This window comes from Sarcophilus harrisii, chromosome 2 (assembly GCF_902635505.1).
Source record: "Sarcophilus harrisii chromosome 2, mSarHar1.11, whole genome shotgun sequence".
Lineage (NCBI taxonomy): Eukaryota > Metazoa > Chordata > Mammalia > Dasyuromorphia > Dasyuridae > Sarcophilus > Sarcophilus harrisii.
The window spans coordinates 108809474-108829696 of record NC_045427.1 but is presented as its reverse complement, the minus strand read 5'-3'; the positions used below and the strand labels follow the sequence as shown (position 1 = coordinate 108829696).

Below are 20223 nucleotides of genomic sequence, written 5' to 3'. Positions count from 1 at the left end.
AACTGTCCAGGAGCAGAACAAAATCCTCAAAATGCTTCATTCACCCTCTCCTTTACAGATTTCAGACATTTTTCTGCCATGCTTGATATCCATCTCTCTGCCAAAAGCTTGCTGCTCTTTAGGCTGCCTTTATCGCTTGCTTTTGCTGAACTAAGCTACATAAGGGCAGAGGTTACCATAGATGTTTGGACTTAGTAAGTTGCAAGCAGTGTGAGCCATAGTTTTGGACTAGGCCCAATAATCAGCTTGATAGATAAAACAGGCCCTTGAGATACTTCCCTTCGACCATTTTTTACTATGTACTGGCTGAGTTATCAATAGGATAAAGATCCTATGAGATGGTATCCGTTTAATAGGGGCAAAATGAGCCATTTAAAAATATCTGGCTTAAATCAGTCCAAGTTAGAAGGCCCTCAACCATATTAATATTAACTTTGAGAATTTCAAAATAGGCACAAGCTGGGGCTAAAACAAAATTAGGTGTTCAAGTAGTACTTGCAAGTAGAAAGGGGAGAACAAGGAAACACTTCATAAATTTAGGGAAAATAATATCCTGGATCTAGATTGTATCAAAACCCCCTGACACACTTGTAAAAGAAAGAAATGGAAAAATGAAGTTAAAATTGCTATTCCTTTTCCTGTCTCAGGGGACTTGTTTGGCTAAATTTATTCATTGAAAAGATTTCCACTTTCCTAATTCAAATCTACCAAACTGAAAACTAATATCACCAACATCCTTTGCATTTGTTACAGAGGAAGGCAATTAAAAGAATTTGGTTCTCTTAGTGGAACCATCCCCACAATCCTGAATTCTTTGGTCCTTTCTACTTCTGAAACTTTGAAATAAATATTTACCACCATTAAAGTAGTAAAAGTAAAGTCACGCCTCAAAATATGACAAATTGATTGTCTACTTTTGTCCCCTTATGAACAGAGAGCTTCTCTTTCTTCAATCCCATATTTTGACTGAAAACAAGGCTAACTCTAGTGTGAAGAGACCAAAATCTAGATCAAGTGATATTACACAGATCTGCTCCTTTTATAGCTATTTCACTTGAAATTCAGTCTTCCAATCTCCCAGGATAAATTTGTAGACTATTTTTATTATCTAAAGATAATTTTATCACAAAGCAAATTCTTCAGTCATGCTACAGTTTTGTGCATAGAGTAATGAAAGGAATGTGAACACCACCAGTTGGAGGTTGACTATTTTTTTCCATCCCCAATCTTTAGCTCTAACTGGTTATGAGAGGATTTAACCAGCAGTCAACATAGAAAACTGACCCAGAGATCCATGCTAGTGCCAATGGAAATCCAAAATTGTTTAATTCTTTCTTAATATTTTAAAAAGAGGAAAATCCATTATTTTTCAGCAGCAAGTCAGTTATTATATCTTGAATTTATGTCACGATAGCTTTGTTGTTCAGTCATGTCTTTGTGACCCCATTTGGAGTTTTCTTGGCAAAGATACTAGAGTGATTTGCCATCTCCTTCTCCAGATGGGCTAAGTGATTTGCCCAGGATCATATAGCTATTAAGCCTCTGAGGTCAGATTTGAACTCAGGAAGGAGTCTTCCTACTTCCAAGCTTAGGACTCTTATCCTCTGTACCACCTAGCTGCCCATCACAATAGCTACCCTTTTCTTAACTTTGCTTCCACTGCTCCAGGTTCTCATAAGGTATTCAGGGATAATACTGAGTAATATGCTTTTCTAAGGAGTTTTTTTTGGGGAGGAGGGAGAGGTCCATTGCTGTGGAGAACTTTCAACATGGAAAGGCCCTTCAACTGCCCACAATATTCTGCCCCTTACAGTCTTAAGGAGTTGTTTGGGGGTATTGAGAGGTTATGTGACTTCTTTCTGTTTACTCTGCTAGTGTGTGTCAGAGACAAGACCTGAAGCTATCATTTCACCCCCAACACTACCTTATGCTCCTCATCGGCATAGGAGAGTATTAAAAATCCCAATCTAGGTCCACCAAAGACACCCAAGAAGATGATCAATGGGCCTTCTTTTTGGTGATCACCCCATTAAGTCTGATCTTAAAACGTGGCTTGTTATAATGAGTGGAACAGAAAAGGATAAAGAGGCAGCAGAAACCAGTAGAAATCATGTATTTGTTGGTAAAGACTGTGCTCTGTTTTAAGGCAAGTCTCACACACACACACACACATACACACAGACACACGCACGCACACACACAAAGGGCCATTAGAGAAAACCACCGTTTACAACAAATATCAAAAAAGGACAAGTAGAAAGACTTTGTCACGGACATTGTGAAAGAATTTCTACCAAAAAAAAAAAAAAAATCCCAAAAGGCTTGGACCAGACAAAAGCAAAAAGAAGTTGTCAATTCCCATTCCTTTCAATATCTCAAAGAGGGTTGATTAACTGAATAGATTAACTTAAATTCTCTTCTTTTCCCCTTAAGCTTCTAAGGTCAAGCACTGTCATATTATATGATTAGGTTTTATTTTCTCAGCTCTTTTTCCTTCCAACAACATAATTGCCTTGGGCTGAATGAGTGAATGAAGGGGGAATTTGGGGACCAAATCAGGACATCTGGCCGTTCATTTCTGGCAGTTTAGGCCAAAGTCCAAGCAGAGTAAAAGCTTAATAGATAGAAACCATTTTTCAATGGTTAACTAAAACAAAAAGCAAACCATCAGTGTGCACTTAATATACTTTTTTGAGGCAAGAGTGGGAAATAGGAAGGGAAGATTTAATTGTTTAAAAATTAGTACAGTATCTTCTCTTCTGAGTCTAGGACATTAGCAATGAGCTCCCCTGTGCCTATGAAAGAGAAAAATGTGTCTAAATCTTGCTTGCCTTTTTCATTGACCTCCGTTTATTTTTCCATTTAAGGGACTGGCCTTTGGCTGTCCCAGAGCTTCACAAAAGGACTGTTTAGCTAAGGCGGCTTCAAGTGAGCCAAAGAAAAGGATTTTTCTCTGGAGTACAGGGGAACTGAGACTTGTTTGTCACTTCTACATGTTCTTTGGGTCCTTCCTTGTCTCCTGCCTAGGCACAGATCCAGCGTACACATTTATGTAAAAGATAGAGGAAGTGTAGAGGAGGAAGGAGGGAGGGATTCTCCCTGTTACAACCTCCCCCTCCTATCCCTTTTAATCAATCAATCAATAAACATTTATTAAGCGCCTACTATGTGCCAGGCACTATGCTAAGCAGTGGGGGTCCAGTGCGTCCTTATGAGAGCTCACCCTTCTCCTGTAGCTTTAGGATAAGTGAGAAGGATGGAAAAAAATTGCGGATGGATTTGGAACAGTCTGGATTGGGGAGTGCGGCTCACCTCAAATGCAACTGAACACATTCTGCGATAATTACTACCCTTAACTGTGAGCACCAGCCAAGCCAGGTATTACAAAACCGCCCTTTCATTCACTCCAATGAAGAACAACCAAATAGTTAGGGAGAAGAATGACAATGATTTAAGGAGATGAAACCTTCCATTACTAAGAAAATCCAGCAACAGATTCGAGGGAACTCATTATAAAAAGCACACACACAAAATTTCATGCAACACAATGGAGGTTGGTGTTTACACACATACAAACACGGAACAAAGCTCTGCTTACAAAAATCAGAACGACTATGATCGATGCCTGTTTGGACAAAGTTATTATTTGGCCATTAAATACAGATACCTCCCAGATATTTCCTTTAAAAGAGCTTGGTGATCTTTTCTTAGATTAATTCAGCTTAACTTTGACCTCACCAAATCCCTGTGAGGTAGGTAAAAGCAGGTATTATCATGCCCATTTTACAGACTGGGGAGGGAGGGGAGAAGAATGAGATACAGTGACAAGATCACCCAAGGATGAAGTATCAGCATCAGAAAGAGATCGGGGGTCTCCCCCCTCTAGGAGGAACCCCTTGCCTTCTTCATCCAGCGCATCAGAAACTCTGACAAAGTTTGGTTCAGAGGGAGCCAATGTATCACTGCAGGAATGCAGGCCATGTTGGGCATTTTCTGATTTTCCCCCCCATCGATTCCTTTTAGAGTACATTAGGTTCCACTCCAAACAGCCAACTCAAATCAAAACAAGGGAATCTGGAATTACATGGTACCCTTTCCTGGTCTCTGGAGATGTCCCATTGCCAATGTGTTGCCCTAAGAGATGGAGTAGCAGAATTAAAATACTTTGATGAAATACATAATTTTCTGTCTCTGTCTCTCTCTCTCACACCCTCCCTAAATGAGACAGCTGACATTACACCATGGGTACAGCACCACAGAAAGTGTGATCTTGTGACCTTCTGTCAGACCAGAATTAATTACCAGACATACAACTCAGAACTGCCAAAATTCCAGCTTGCCAACCTGAGGGAAATGATCAGCTCTGATGGGGACTGAGCTAGCTGGGGCTCTGGGCTAAAAGGGAGCCTACCTCAGTCTCCCTAGGAGTCGAGACCCCATGTCACTGACTGGCACAGGAATGATGCTGAAGCCCAAGTATGAGGCTCCCACTGGGCAAAGCATGAGCACGATTGCAGAAGGCATATGCACTCGCTTAGGTATGACCTCTCCAAACAATACTGGATTGCTCTGTTTATGGATTCCATTTGTTGGGAAGGTTAGAAGGGTAAGTGGGCAAGAGAGAAGGGGGGAAGAAAGCTAATTTTGTTATATTTTTTGCTTGCTTCCACCCACTAGGCAATATTGGGGAGTCCCTAGGGATGCTCCCTACTTCCACAGACCTTCTACCTGTGTGGGAAGACAGCCCCTCCTACACAGGCTAACTAGCAAAGATTATATTTGCTCTTTTCTAAGCTTTAATCAGCATGTGCTGGTGGCAGGTCTTGGGGATGATGTTTAGAAATGGACACTCGCATGTATGTACACGTAAGAGCAGACACACACACAGACTCAGACACAGAGCAGCGTCTGCACATGAAGAGAGAGAAACATGGAAGTGTTTGTTCCGGTTGAAGATAAATGGGTCCCACTGTGAAGCCCCAGAACACACGCTAAGTAACACAAATTGCCTAGAATGTTGTCCCAAAGCATCCCTCAGGAGGCACAAAGGTCCAGGAGGTGCTTGGTCCAGGTGTGGCAGAGTCAGGATATCGGCACTCTGCCTCTGGCAGGCCCAGTGTGAGACCTCACCGCTGCTCACAGGACTGACTCCTTGGACTCTAAGTCAGGGGCGCTGGCCGGAGGCAGAGCTGGGTTTCGGTGGGTCACCAGAGGGGAGGTCTCATCCTCAGACTTGCAGTTGGGGACCGCTTCTACTTTCACCTCGCTGAGTTCGTGGTCCACCATCTTTGTCGCCTTCTCATTCAGGTAATGGAGGATTCCAGCCCCCAGGGCATCCCCTTCCACATTCACCACAGTGGTGGTACGGTCCCTATGGATGGCCAAAACCAAAAAAGAGCTATTATTCTCAGTATCATAACTATATAATGATACATAATATAGAACATAAAATATAGCATATATGTACACATATATGTGTGTGGATATTTATATGTATATATACACACACACACACACACACACAGACACATATATATAACACATACACACTCTACTACAGAAAGACGGGAAGAAAAGTCACAATTATGGATGCAGAGAAGGAAGAAACCTTAGAGGCTGTTAAATCCAATGTCCTCACTTTACAAATAAGGGAAACAAGGGATTTGTTTCCCTTGAACATTTTCAAGGGAAATGCCCCAGGTCCCACCATGAGTGGAGGGGTTTGAGGAGAGTAGAACTCAGACCTGAGTCCACCATTAGCTCTCTGTTCCCCTGCCTCTTGGATGGTGACTGGCACTGTCCCTTGCTGGGGAGCTTGTGAGACATTTCTTGGCTACAGTCTTTACTCAGGATCTCATCTTGCCAATTCTACAGCAAATTGTTTGCTAACCAGTTATCTCAGAAACAGCCATTTCTCTAATATAGAAAGAAGGAGAAACCCTTTGAAAAAGAGGAAAAGGGAAGCCAGTCTGGGACCCTCATCCCTTTAAGTGGCCCACCTAAGGACAAGTCTTCCCTAATAAGGGAAGGAGATGGTAATTTCAGGCACTGGCTTTCTGGACTCACTGCAGTGCTTGGTAAATCCTGCCAAGTAAAGAGACTGGATTCTTTTTAAAATACGAAGCATTTAGGAAAGGTCAGTTCCAGATGGGGTTTTTGGATGCCAAATTCAAAGTATGATCTCCCAGCATTATGAGATGTAAACTGGATAATTTTGATTACATTAAATTGGAAAGGTTTGCACAAACAAAACCAATGCAACGAAGAATGGGAAACAAGTTTCTTAAAGTATGCTCTTCCTACTCAGTGCCACCTACTGACTACCCTGGTGTCCTTTAAGAAGTGAAGAAATCCCCTCTTTTATAGGAAGCCCTTCCAAAACCAGCTTAATTCTAGAGCCTTCTCTGTGTTAATTATTTCATCCTTTAAGAAGTGAAAAAATCCCCTCTTTTATAGCCTTTCCCAAACCAGCTGAATTCTAGTGCCTTCTCTGTGTTAATTATTTCCTTCTTATCCTGCCTATAGTTTGTATATATTTATTTGCATGTGGTCTCCCCACACTGGGTTGGTTGTAAGCTCCTCGAGAACAGAAAGTCTTTAATGTTTTTGTGCTTAGCAAAGCCAGGCACATAGCAGATACTTGATAAATATTTATTGACTGATCCAAGTACTATTCCCAATTTTGGAATTTAGGTGGTGGGGGAGTGAGGGAAGGATGGAGGTTGAGTTGCCATCTCTGGGCCTCGGCTTACTTGTTTGTAAAATGGAGAAAATCCTTGTTATACAATCTTTGTCTACAAATGACTCAAGTAACTTGATACCTAGAACTTGATTAAGAGTCTTTGTTACAGTCTTGGAGAGAAAGGATATTAAATGACAAGAAGCATGAAAGACAGTTTCAAATGCTCCATCATTTAATTTTCAGACTCCAGTTTTCCTATCTGTAAAATTGGTGTAATTGTACCTGTACTTCCTACCTCATCTGAGGGTGAGGTGAGACTTTCTCTCTCACAAGAACCCTAATCTCAATCCCAAACCAACCTCTAACCCAAAGACTAATGTTAACCTGAACCCTAACCCTACCTCTAACCCAAACCTGAACCCTAACCCTAGAGTGCTTTATAAATCTCAAGGCTTTATATGGATAAACGTCAGTTATTAGTAAGTACCCCAATTTCCACATTGCTGAGGTGAGCAGACCTCAATTACTGTTTGGTCTCATCTGCTATGTTCTTCCTTCCCCTTTTGGAATCTCTCTCCTGCTTGTCAGTGGATTGCAGAGGAAGGAGGTTTTGGGGAAAGATTCTTTTCTTAGTAGCATTGCCTTTCTTTTTGGTGGTTGGTACTCCTGAGTAGGCTGGACTTTTCCTGAGCCTTTGTTCCCTGGAAATGCTTCCAGCCCAAGCTGACCATTAGTCTTCCCCACAAAGTTCTGGCACGGGAAGGATCCCTAAAGATCCCTTCCTCCAGTCCCTGTGATTTTTCAGATGAAGAAACATACACCTTAAGAGGTGAAATAATTTGCTCAAGATCTAACAGGCAGTAAAGTGGCCAAAGAAGGCTTTCTGACTTCCAGCCTGGGCCTTCCCATCCCACAGTTTCTCTTGGCTGCAGGATTATGGGGCCACATTTAGAGTTTGAGAGCTTCTTTCTGGAGTGTTTCAAATGCATGGTGAATGACCCCTTGAGAATTATCATTTGGCTTCAGGAGAGGGAGCCTGGTAGAGTGGATACAGGATTGGATGTGGAGGCAAGAAGCTTGAGTTCAAATTCTACCTGCAACATTTCTGTACCTCATCTGTAAAAGGGGAGATGATAATGCTTGTAATAATGACTTCAAATGGTTGATGGGAAGCTTTAACATTTGTGAACCACTTTGTGAGCTTAGAAAAACCATATATACGTTAATAGCTATGATTATTTATATTTTAACATATTTAACCCCATCTAGGGGAGGGAGGTGGGGGAAAGGAGGGAAAATTTTGGAACACAAGGTTTTGTAAGTGTCAGTGTTGAAAAATTATCCATGCGTATGTTTTGAAAATAAAAAGCTTTAATAAAAATAGTTATGATTATTTGTCATCTCATTTATTTGAAATTCTGATGCAGAAATCTTATCTCCCAGCTAGGTGGTAACCTCCTATATGGCAGCAGCCATCACTTACCTTTCTCTTACTCTCTCTGTGCCTAGGACCAAGCAGCTGCTCTATAAAAAAAAGTGAACATAGGGGCAGCGAGGTGGTGCAGTGGATAGAGTACCAGCCCTCAAGTCAAGAGGACAAGTTCAAATTTGGCCTCAGACACTTAACACTTCCTAGCTGTGTGACCCTGGGCAAGTCACTTAAACCCTAATTCCCTCAGAAAAGAAAAGGAAAAAAAGAAGTGAACAAAAGGACACAGAATTGGAAGAGGTCTCAGATGTCACAGGAGCCAATACTCTCATTTTACAGATGGGGAAACTGAGGCTCAGGGACACAGTGAATTTTTGAAGGTTACCCAAGTGTTAAGTGGCAAAGGAGGAATTTGAACAGCTGTCTCCATTGGCACACAGCCCCAGGGTGGGTACCTACACTATCCAGTCCACTGCCAGGATCAGGGAGAGATCACGAGTGGGGAGTCCAATGGCTTCCAGGATGATGGCGATGGTGAGGACGCCTCCTGCTGGCACCCCGGCGGCTCCGACACTGGAGGCTGTGGCGGTCACCCTGTGGGAGGGAAAGGCGTAAGTGGTCACAGCTGCTCCATACAAGATGCTCACTTTATTAGGCAGAAAGCAGAGGGAATTCAGAGAAGCTTTTTATTTTTTTCCCACAACTCTATTATTTGAACATTATTACTATTATTATCTAATTATTACTTGAAGGATCTGTGATTTGGTCAAAATGGGAACTCCCTTCTACTAATACTGACCGCACAACTCCCCTAACCTTAACATGAGTATGAGAACAGCTGTGGTGGGAAGGTGTGCTCTGTTACAGCCTTGGAGCACCTCAGTGGCACAGTATTTTAGAGTCAGCTAGACCTGAGTTCAAGTCCTGCCTTACTGTCTGTGACCTGGGCAGGTGCCTTAATTTGTTTGCCTCAGTTTCCTCATTTGTAAAATAGGAAAAATAATAGCATCCACCTCACAGGATCATTGCGAGGATTACAATAATACATTAAAAAAAAAAGTCCTGCAGGCCTTAAAGAGCTGGCTATGATCACAGAATTAAGTCTTTCCCTTGGACAACAGGCTCATGGTCTGTAGCCAGACTGGGTATGAGACTTTCCTGATCAATGGACCTGCCAGGGCTTGTGGCCTGCTGGCACGGCCTAATCCACATAATTATTAACCATATATTGACTGCTCGGCTCTCTTGCCTCATCACCGAGTGCAGGTGAGTGAGGCTGGCTTCTCCAAAGCTTTCTGAGCGGAAGGAAAACTGGCAGGTTTTAGCTTTGCTGGAAAGGCTTTAAGGGCCTGAAAACTGACACGGTCAGCTTTAAATTAATCTGGCTAAATTGTATTTAGCCTGACTAAGTACAGAGAAGCTGGTCACTGGCCACTTGGGGAAGAATCGCTTGGCCATGACCATCCCTGAAACAAAGAGTATAAAAGGGCTCCCACAGCAGAGAGTGTTCCAAAAATCACTCTATGGTTAGCCTGCTTACTGAACATTAACTGTTGGTATTCCGACTAATAATAGTAATAATTACTAACATTTACTTTGTAATTACTATGTGCTAGACATTGTGCTAATAAGTGCTTTACAATTCTTCCCTCATTTGATCCTCAGAAAATCATTGAAAGGTAAATGCTATTATTATCCCCATTTTACAGTTGAGGCAACTGAGGCAGAAAGCTTAAGAATCTTGCCTTTAACACAGTTATTAAATATATGAGGTTGGATCTGAACTTGGTTCATCCTGACTCTGGACCCTTTGTACCACCTAAGTGCCCTAAATATATTCTATGCTAAGTGTGAAACTTTTTTTCCATTGACCAATTCATTGGTTATTCACAGAATATTGGACGTGGAGGGAAAAATCCCTTCCTTTTCTCTCATCTCCGAATCACAGATAGCAAATATGAAAGAGCCTTGCAGGGATCACTTGATCCAATACCCTGTGTCATGCGATTATTGTGTGAATTTTGCTACATAATAATATTATCACAGAGTTGCTTATGCGCTGTGGCCTTAACAGCCAACATATCCAAGGATAGTAGCTGGCAGCCATAGCCGATTCTCCTACCTGTGTTCCAAGAAGAAGGGGGCTCCCACGTGCAGAGGAGCCGGCCCTCACCGGCCTCCCAGACACCTGCAAGTCTCCTCCAAGTGGCCACGTTGGCTGATCCCCTTCCCCTGTGTATCTCACTTCCCCTTCCACTTACTAACCCGCTAACCACACTCCTGCCTCTGTCCTCTGCCTTGCTCTGTGCTCAATAAAAATAAACATGGTTGCAGCTGCTTAACCAGAGTCCACATTCTTTGAGACACATGACCTTGGGGGGACTGGATGAGGACATCTGAGGAGTTTCTCTCAGGGGATGGCATATTCTGCCCTCTCCTGGGAACTACGGTTAAAACCATAACCCCTAATTGTTATACCCTGTTTTCAGAGAGTTGTTTTATTATTATTATTCCTGTGTTACATTTTGGGTCAATTCACAGATTGAAAAAAGGTCTTTTTTTCTGCCCATGAATTCTTTCATCTTTGAAATGCTTTTGGAAAATGTTTGTCAGAAAATCCCTAAAATTCTGACCCAGTTTTAGAGAAGGTAGTCACTTACAGAATAGTGAAAATCTGTCCTGCATTTAGGTCTACATTGTTCAGCTGGGCAATGAAAACAGTTGCCACACATTGGAAAATGGCTGCCCCATCCATGTTCACGGTGGCCCCAATGGGAAGGATGAACCTACTGATTCTTTTATCGACACCATTATTTTCTTCAATGCACTTGATCATGGAGGGGAGGGTTGCAGAGCTAGAAATGAACAAAAGAAGAAAGATGAAAACAGCTTGTCTAGTCAAGTTCAATTCTGAATCTTTGTGGGTCTTTAAATGATTCCTAATATAACACATTTACTTATTATCTTTTTTTTTAAATCAGTGTTTTTGAAGAGTTTCAGAGAAAGTTAGGAAGAACCTTGTATAAAATGATGCAGTGAGATTAGCAGAACCAGGAGAACAGGTTATACAATAATAACATCATAAAGATAGAACATTTAAAAGTCTTATAAACTCTGATTAACCCTATGATCAACCATAACTGAAGATGATTGATGATGAAACATGCTAACAGAGAGGGGACCCATTTAGAGTGTGGTGACTGAGACATATATTTATTGGATATGGCCTATGGGGGAAACTGTTTTGCATGACCATGCATATTTGTTACAAAGGTTGTTTTTTTTTCCCCAATGAGGAGCTGGGGAGGATGAAAGGGGAAGAAAATGGAAAAAACTGTAAAAACAAAATATAATTTAGAAAAAAGCAAATGAAACACACCTCCTCCTTTAATATTAACTAAATAATCCTTCGGTAATATTTAATACCATTATTTTGGATGGGCAGTAAATGTTCTATCACAATATTTTTGTTTTATTTCCTTAAATCTGTAACTCAGAAAATTCAGTTGGATGGGAGCTCAATAGTCATCTCCTCTAACCCATACCTGAAGAAGAATTCTATAATAACTCTGGCAAGTGGCTCTGTAAGCCTGTCTTGTTCCTTGAGAAGGAAGCTCTTACTTCTTAGAACAGTCTGATCTACTTCTGAATACCTCTAATTGTTAGGAAGACTTTCCTTACAGGGAGGTCATGAATGATGGTCTCTTTGATGTTCTGAAGAACATATGTGAGCATATACATATACTTGTATATACCTACTTATGTGAGCATAAACATAAGACACATCTTCAGCTCTGGACATTTTTGCTGGCTCTCTCCCATGCCTGGGACTCTTTCCCTCCTGATCTCTATTTTCTGGCTTCTGTTAAGTACTAGTTCCACCTTTTACAAGAAGCTATTCCCAATCCTTTTTAATACCTGGGCCTTCTCTTTGTCAACTACCTCCAAATTATCCTGTCTCTAACTTAGGTGTACAAAGTTGTTTGCATATTGTCCCATATTAAACCGTGAACTATTTGAAAACAAGGAACTTGTCCTTTTGCCTTCCTTTGTATTCCCAGGTTCAGTACATCATAAGTATTCAATAAATCCTTGTTGACTTGACCTGAAGTAAAATCTGTTTCTTGCAATGACTTCCTGTTTCTTATTAAGACTAAAAGCACATGTCCTGAGCACATCTTAGTAAGTTCAAGTTTGATTACCTCAGGCACTTGACAAGAATATGTTTCCTTACTGAGTTAAATCTGCTTACTTTACACAGGCCAAATTTTCATTGGCTGCAGTTTTGGGCAACATAAGAAGGCTCTTCCAGACTACTTCTGTCTGTTCCCTCTAGCCATGAATGGTGAGAAGGGAATTTGTTGTTGTATTTTTGGAATGCATTTCCCTTTCCCCTCCTCTTGGAGTTCCCAATTTCTTTCCTAAGCATAGTTCAAGTGCTACCTCCTTCTGCAAAAGGCAGTCAATCAACAAATATATATATTAAGCACTTCAGTACAATGTTGGGTGCTGGGATTACAAAACAAACAAACAAACAAAAAAAAAACCCCAAAATCACTCCCTGCCTTCAAGGAGCTTGCAACCTAATGGCAAAAGTAACAGAAACCCCACTATGTACATATGAGATAGGTACAGGATAAATTGGGGATCGTCAATAAAGAGAAAGTACTCGCATTAAGGGGGACTGGGAATGACTTCTTGTAGAAAATGGGTCTTAATTAGCACTTGAAGAAAACAGGGAAGCTAGGAGGTAGAGAAAAGGAAATAGGCAAGGGGGACAACAGTCAGTGAAAACACATGGAGGTCTTTTTTGAACCCTGTTCTACATTGTACTTTACCTTCAGTCATTAGGTTCTCTGTCTCTCTCTGTGTGTCTCTTTGTCTATCTCTTTTAACCAGTTTGCACTACTTTTTATGTGCTCTGTAATTTATTTGTGCACATGTGTGTATATCATATCCCAGAAGTAGACAGACTACAAACTCCTTGAAGGCTAAGGCTGTTCTGCTTCTGTCTTGGTATCTTTGGTGCATTTTTGGCCAGTCCATGGCATATGGGATTTAACAAATATTTAATGAATTGAATGGACAAATCCAGAAATGCAGTCCAAGGTAACTACTAAAGTGATGTAATCAACAACTAAATGAGAAGATGAGTCTGACCACTTTATAGCCCTAGTATTTGTTTATGTAACTGTTCCCATCCCTGTAGTTCTTCACATACATGGATGTTTGGGGAAATTGGGTTCTTTAAGGGGAAAAGTGGGGGCACAGAAACTTATTCAGTTTTTAGCTGGCACTAATTAACAATGGCACCTTGAGGCTACTTACCTGGAGCAAGTTGCAAAGGCTGTTGCAAATGGTGTGAGGAGTCCAAGAAGAAATTGGAACGGGTTTTTCCGTGTAAAAATAAAATAAGTGAGCGGCAGAACAATCCCTCCATGGATGATGTGGCCCAGAATTGATGCAAAGATGTACTTCCCTAGGCTGGTCACCAAGGTGACAATGTCTTTCATTTCTACAATCTTACTTCCAACAAGGAACATAATACCCACAGGAACATACCTATAGGATAAACAGAAAAGACTTTCATATTAGAAACATCTATGAAGGTAATGTCTTTCTGCTATAAAAGTCAGAGGGCTTTCATCTTCCTTATTTTTACCTTATCTCTGCAGTAGCCATGTTAGGACTAGTGGTTTTTCCTGCATTTTATAGACCAGGAAACTGAAGGAGAATTTGATTTCCTGACTGGCCCAAGGTCATGATTAACTGCTAATAGACCCGTGACTAGAATTTTAGCTTCTTCCTTGGACTGTGTCATTTTTGTCTTACTAAGGAATGGGATAATTATCTTCTCAGGGGGATGAAGTATGAGGCCAGACTCTGAGGTTCCCAATCTTAAATTTTGCTTGCTTGGTGACTTAAGTTCTTTAAACTGTACTGACTGTTCCCCTATTGATAAATATGAGTGGAAAACAATATCCATGATGAGAGACAGAGGTATTATTTTTTCTATTTTACAGACAAGAGTTTTATTCATTGATTGACTCAAGCTCATGATTAAATGGCAGTACACTCGAGACTAGAATCTTGGCTCCTTCCTAGGGCTATCTGACCTTTCTCATCCAAAAGAATGAAACTCAATAAAAGGCCATTTCAAAATAGGATGAAGGGTGAGATGAGCCCCTGAGAGATAATTTGTAGCTTCTGCCTATTTTGTACTCTCAGGTTTATCTTTCCCTGCCTATTTCCCTGTTGATAAACACAAGGGATAAATACAACTACCTAACAGAATTGCAAAGCTGACATACATCTTTTGGGAAGGTTTTCTGATTCTTCTCAGATGTAAGAAGCTGATTTTATGTAAAGGTTTGCTGATTTGGTATGTACATCTATTTAAGATATGACCCTGCATATTCCTAGGGCAGAGATTATTACAGGAAAGATTAGGCTAGGGAAAATCAGTTAATCTTGAAACCTCGACTAGAATTGTTTTATTGTTCAATTGTTTTATTTATTATATGAAATTAACAGGGAACTTTGATTTTTATGTAATTAGGGGGAGAGTGGAAAGAGGAATTAATAGCAAAACTGATTAAGATCTTTCCTAGAACTAGTAAAGGCCCATAATAGATGAGTTGTTTAGGCCATTTTAAATTTTGTGTTTATGTAAAATCTGTTTTTTGAGTATAAAATATCAAGCGAGGTTTGGACAGCCTGGGTACTTGCCTGATAAGCCTTACCACTTATATTCACTTGAAAGAATGAAAGACTGTGTGGCTAACTTAGATAGACAGATAGCTTAGATAGATAGATAAAAGGGGTTTAATAAACAGGGCTGCCTTCTTGACAAGGGCTGCCCCAGGGTACTACTCTTAGGAGGAAAACAGACCAAGAACCTCAAACTGGTAACAGGATCTGAAAACTCCACTAGCTTTTTCCTTTCGGAAAGTGTCAGATCTTTCCCCTACTTCAATGATACAAAGCTTAACTGTTTACATGGGAAAAATCAAAACCAACACAGGATGTTTCAAGTTGGGAAAGATAATCATGGGATGCTTTGGCTTCTCTCTGCCTTCCCACCCATTCTTAGAATTTCCACCAGCTTCTAAGCATCTTTGCTTCTTCATCTATAAAATAGTAACTAAAACATTTCCTTTCTAGGAATCTCTCTGAAAGGGGAAGGGTTGGGAATCTTGTAAGGGTTAACAAAGAAGAAAGTGCTTTGTGGATGAAAGGTATACTTGAGGATCAGACCCGGATGTTATGACTGATGATTGGTGGAAGTTAACACACAAAGAAATTGAGTTCTGATAAGTAGTCCTGGTCACTGAAGCCAAAAATCAGTGTATGGTGTGTGTGTGTGTGTGTGTGTGTGTGTGTGTGTGTGAAGTTCTTGGTGACAATAAAATTAAATTATTTTTGAAGAACCAATTTGAGTCAAGTCAAAATGCTCAAAAAAGTAAGTTGTAATAGAGATTACAATTCCACATAGTATCCTCTTTTTTTGTCCTACTAAAAAGTTTCATTTTTTTGAGATTGTTAAATTCAGAATAAAAAAAATGAAAATCAAGTCAAAGCCAAGTTGGAAAACCCTTATTTTTCCAGCCTTTCCAAGCAGGAAATGTTTTAAAATTATTTTTAGTGAATAAAGAAAAGAATCAAGATGAGAGCCATCTACAGCCAGAGAGAGGGCTGTGGGAACTGAATGTGGATCACAACATAGCATTTTCACTCTTTTTTGTTATGGTTTGCTTGAATTTTATTTTCTTTCTCATTTTTTCCTTTTTGATCTGATTTTTCTTGTGCAACAAGATAATTGTATAAATATATATGCCTATATTGGATTTAACATATATTTTTACCATATTTAACATATATTGGATTGTTTGCCATCTAGGGAAGGGAGTTGGTGGAAGAGAAGGAAAAATTGGAACACAAGGTTTTTCAAGGGTAAATGTCAAAAAACTATTTTTGCATATGTTTTGAAAATAAAAAACTTCAATAAAAAAGAAAAGAAAAAATCAAGACCCTTCAGTGTAGAGAAACTAAGAGAGGATATAATCCAAATCTTTAAAGTTATAAAGAGTATAAATAGGTACAACCTTGTTGTGGTTGGTTTATTTCACTAAGATCAGAACAAGGGACTTGGAAGCAAGTAGATTTAGGGAAAAAATGCTTTATACAGTAAATTAGATTATAAAACTCACTGCTACCAAGAGATGGTACAGATTAAAAATATAAACAGATTCAAGATAAGTTTAGCTATATTCAGTAATGAAAAAGCCATACTTATTATCAGTAGTATCAGGGAAATGAGGAAGCAATTTGGTTTCAGCACATGGGGTACTTTTGAAGTAAAGTCAGGGGGACCAGAAATAAGATCATAGGGTTACCGATCTCCAGTTGAAAGGGACTTTGGAAGCCATCTCTAACCCCTTAATTTGACAGAGGGCCCTTGTGTCCTCCTATGAAATCTTTCTTTTTTTTTGATACTTCACAATTTAATAAGTTCCAAATTTTGTCTAATGATACTAGATTATTAGCATATTAAAAAATAAAGAAAGCACTCCATACTTTCAGGTACCTTACAATTTCAGTGCCATCACATATAATGCAGTAAAACAATTTTATTATTGTGGACTTGCCTCCACTCAAAATTCCTTCCACTTCTACTCATGAACCTAGAAGTAATTTTAATTGGTTTTCAGTATCAATTAATTAATTGCTTTCAGATCCAAAAGCCTAATTCTGCTCAAGAATGAACTTGTTTGATATTTCAAATATTTATTTTTAAAATTTTTTAATTTAAATTTTATTAGAAGTTTAACATCAACAAATAAGTATTTCAGAATACAGGGTAAAAAGGATTGTAAGTAAAACTGGAAACTATCATGTAAAATTGGTTTAACAAAGTGTCTTGATTTCCTCTTCAACCTTTCCCTCTCCCTTTGAATTTCCTTTTGCTATTTCCATGAAATATTTCTTGGTCATAGCTGGAACCTATGGCTAAGCAGCCTGAATATCTGTGTCAGTGTCTAATGCTACATTTTTATCAAGGCAAGGGCAGGATGAACTTGGAGGATATGAGGAGGAAGCTGCACTTACCACATAATCCAAGACACTAGCACCATGGTTGCCTCATTGAAGGCATTGAAGAAACGGATCAGTTCTTCTCCTTCTGATCCTAGCTTCTTCAAGGCGACTCCCAAGACCAGAGCAAAGAGGACCAAACCCAAAATATTCATCCCTTCGATCTCTGTGCCATAAGGGACCTGCATGGACTGAGGAGATACAGTGGTCAGGTACCATCCTTGTGGGAAAAAATGGGAGATATTGAAATCTGCCCCTTGGGATTTTCAGGTCAGACTGAAACATTGCAATGGGGAAGAAAAAAAGAGTCGGTTTTATTTCATCTTCCTCTTGAAAGGGACCATGAAAGGAAGGGGAAGGAAGTTCAAGATACAGAAAGAGAAAATTAAGGGGGCTGAATGGGAAATAATGAATTAAAAGTTCTGGCTGGAGATCAGTCACATGAAATGCATCACAGAAAAATGGGAGATTATAGTGGGAGGAAGAGGGAGAGAGAGAAAGACATTACAAGAGTGCTAAAGGGCTGAATGGGAGAGGAGGCTTTTGATGGGCAAAATAAAGTGGCTGCAGACATATAAAGGGTAGAGACAGAGAATGAAGACAAAACCATTCTTCAGAGAAGCGCCTTTAGAAAACAGAGTTATATAAAGTTTTGGCAGCCTTGGTAAATGAATAGTACAGATAAAGAGATAAAGAAATTCAGAACCCTGTTGGATAAAGCATTGGTGCAAAGTAGCCAAACTCTACAGAGCAATATAACTGATTGACTAGTTTGACTAATTCTTATCTATTAATTTGCATTCTGACTCTGGGTGATGAGAAAGAATAGATGAACACCAAACATGATTACCAAATACCACTAATATAAAATCTAACATAGGAAGTTGGAGCTCCAGTTCATAGAATTATAGAATTTTGATTAGAAAGTAAATTAAAGGTCATCTGGTTCAACCCCTACTTACTGAAATAATTTATACCAGATCACTCTAATGAATGATGAAGTTAAAATTAGGACCCAGGACTTCAGTGCTTCTTCTGCTGGGGCTCTCTGGCCAAATTCCTCATAAGAGATGAGCAGGTGTTAGTTAACATATATATATATATATATATATATATATATATATTTTTTTTTAAACCATATTTAACATATATTGGATTACTTCCACATAGGGGAGGGATTGGGGAAGAGGGAGAAAAATTTGGAACACAAGGTTTTGTATAAGTGAATATTGAAAAATTATCTATGCATATGCTTTGAAAAGAAAAAGCTTTAATTAAAAAAAGAGAGATAATCAGGTGAAGAAACATAAAAAGCTTTGTGATTAAAGCAAGATCCACAGTTATGGATTAGAATTGATGTGTTATCACCCAATTAGAATGGAAGCTTTTTAAGAACAGAGATTAGCTTGTGATTCTACTTGTGTTTCCACAGCTTTGCATATAGTAGTATTAAATCAATACTTTTTTCATTCATTCAATGTTCCATTCGAAAGGCATTTACTAAGCATCTATTATGTACCAGGAACTGTGCTATGTGCTGAAAGAGAAAAAAAGAAAACTATGTCTGACCTCAAAAAGCTTTCATTCCAATAGAGAAGAGAAATTCAACCTGTACTAGGTATTTACCTAATATAGAAGATAAAAATGCTTGTTGAATTGAACGTTAGTATAAAGTTTTTAGTTTTACTATTCATCTATTTTTATGCTGTGTTTAGGTTTTCAGCGGGTTTCAAGTGTATCATATGAGGTAAGGGCTCTCTCAAATCAGAATTCCTACTGGTACCCAGAAGGAGGGAAAAAAAAGCTTGCTAATTATATGTTAATTATATTGATTAACTACATTCATCTAATGGCAGTATAGATGGTTGTGTTGTTCCACAGTAACCAATTTCCTTCTTTTGCTTTATGAGCAGATTTCAAGGAATGAAATTTAAAATGGAGGTTTTCTTTTAATTTGCATTCTTCATTTTCATTCCAAAAGGTAAAAATGAGGGAATTGGGCTTCATTATCTCTGAGTTTGTGGAAATATGCAGTGTACTTTTTGGATGGGGAAAACATATAAGATAAAATTGAGCCTATGAATTAAAATTGACACTCAGTAAGCAGTTCCCAAATAGTGTAAAGACTACAGTTGCCTATGGTGCTTGATTTTTACTCTATTCCGGGGCCAAACTTTTGCTTTGGAAGAATCTGAGGTAGTTTTTGCTGGCGAAAGAATTGCTTTTCTCCTAGGAGAAATGGGTGATCAGTTAGAGCTGCTAATTAGTCAATTAGTATAGTCTTCTGCCCAGCGCGTTGATTTAAAAAGTCACTGTGGGCCTTGCCTGGGAGACTGAATGGTATGATGAAAGGAGCCCTGCACCCAAATCAGAAGAATCTGTGTCGATTTCCAGCTCCTTTGTCACCCCATTTACTTAAAGAGCTTCTCTGGACTTCGATTTTGTATCTGAGAAATCAGAGTTGGACCAATCACCCGAGACTTTCTTCTAGCTCCACATGATTGACTACAAAAAGTCATGAAAAATCTTGACAGCAAAGGGTATAATCTTAGGGTTTGAAGAGGCTACCTCACCTCATCTCTCACTCACTGCAAAAATTCCCTGTACAATATCCCTAGTCATCCAGCCTCTGCTTTGAAAGGGCCCAGCCTCACCAGCCTATTCCCCCTTGTTGTATTAGGAATGAAATGCCCAATAGGTAAATTTAATACTTAAAAACTTCATACTTAAAATATTTAATACTTTTTAAATTTTAGTATATAAAATACTTTAGTACTTAAAAGCTTCATGCTTAAATACTTAATACCTTTTAAATTATAATACTTAAAATACATAAATTTAATACTCAAATACATTTAATACTTAAAAACTTCATACTTAAAATACTTTTAATGGGTTTTTAATTTTAGTATGTAAAATATTTTAATACTTAAAAGCTTCATATTTAAATAATACCTTTAAAATTTTAATACTTAAAATACTTAAATTTAATACTCAAATATTTACATTGAACACTTAA

At 39.1% G+C, this 20223-nt stretch overlaps 1 protein-coding gene across 1 annotated transcript in view; it reads right to left on the bottom strand.

Annotated features, from left to right (window-relative positions):
* Positions 1–1083: 1083 nt before the first annotated feature.
* The window catches only part of SLC1A4 (solute carrier family 1 member 4), a 39774-nt gene continuing 20634 nt past the window's right edge, over positions 1084–20223 (bottom strand). The window contains exons 4-8 of the mRNA XM_031950578.1: positions 17220–17395; positions 13440–13673; positions 10772–10966; positions 8571–8705; positions 1084–5371 (exon numbers count right to left, since the gene is read on the bottom strand). Of these exons, the coding sequence (XP_031806438.1) occupies positions 5137–5371; positions 8571–8705; positions 10772–10966; positions 13440–13673; positions 17220–17395 (975 nt within the window). The 3' untranslated portion in view covers positions 1084–5136. The remainder of the gene's footprint in view (positions 5372–8570; positions 8706–10771; positions 10967–13439; positions 13674–17219; positions 17396–20223) is intronic.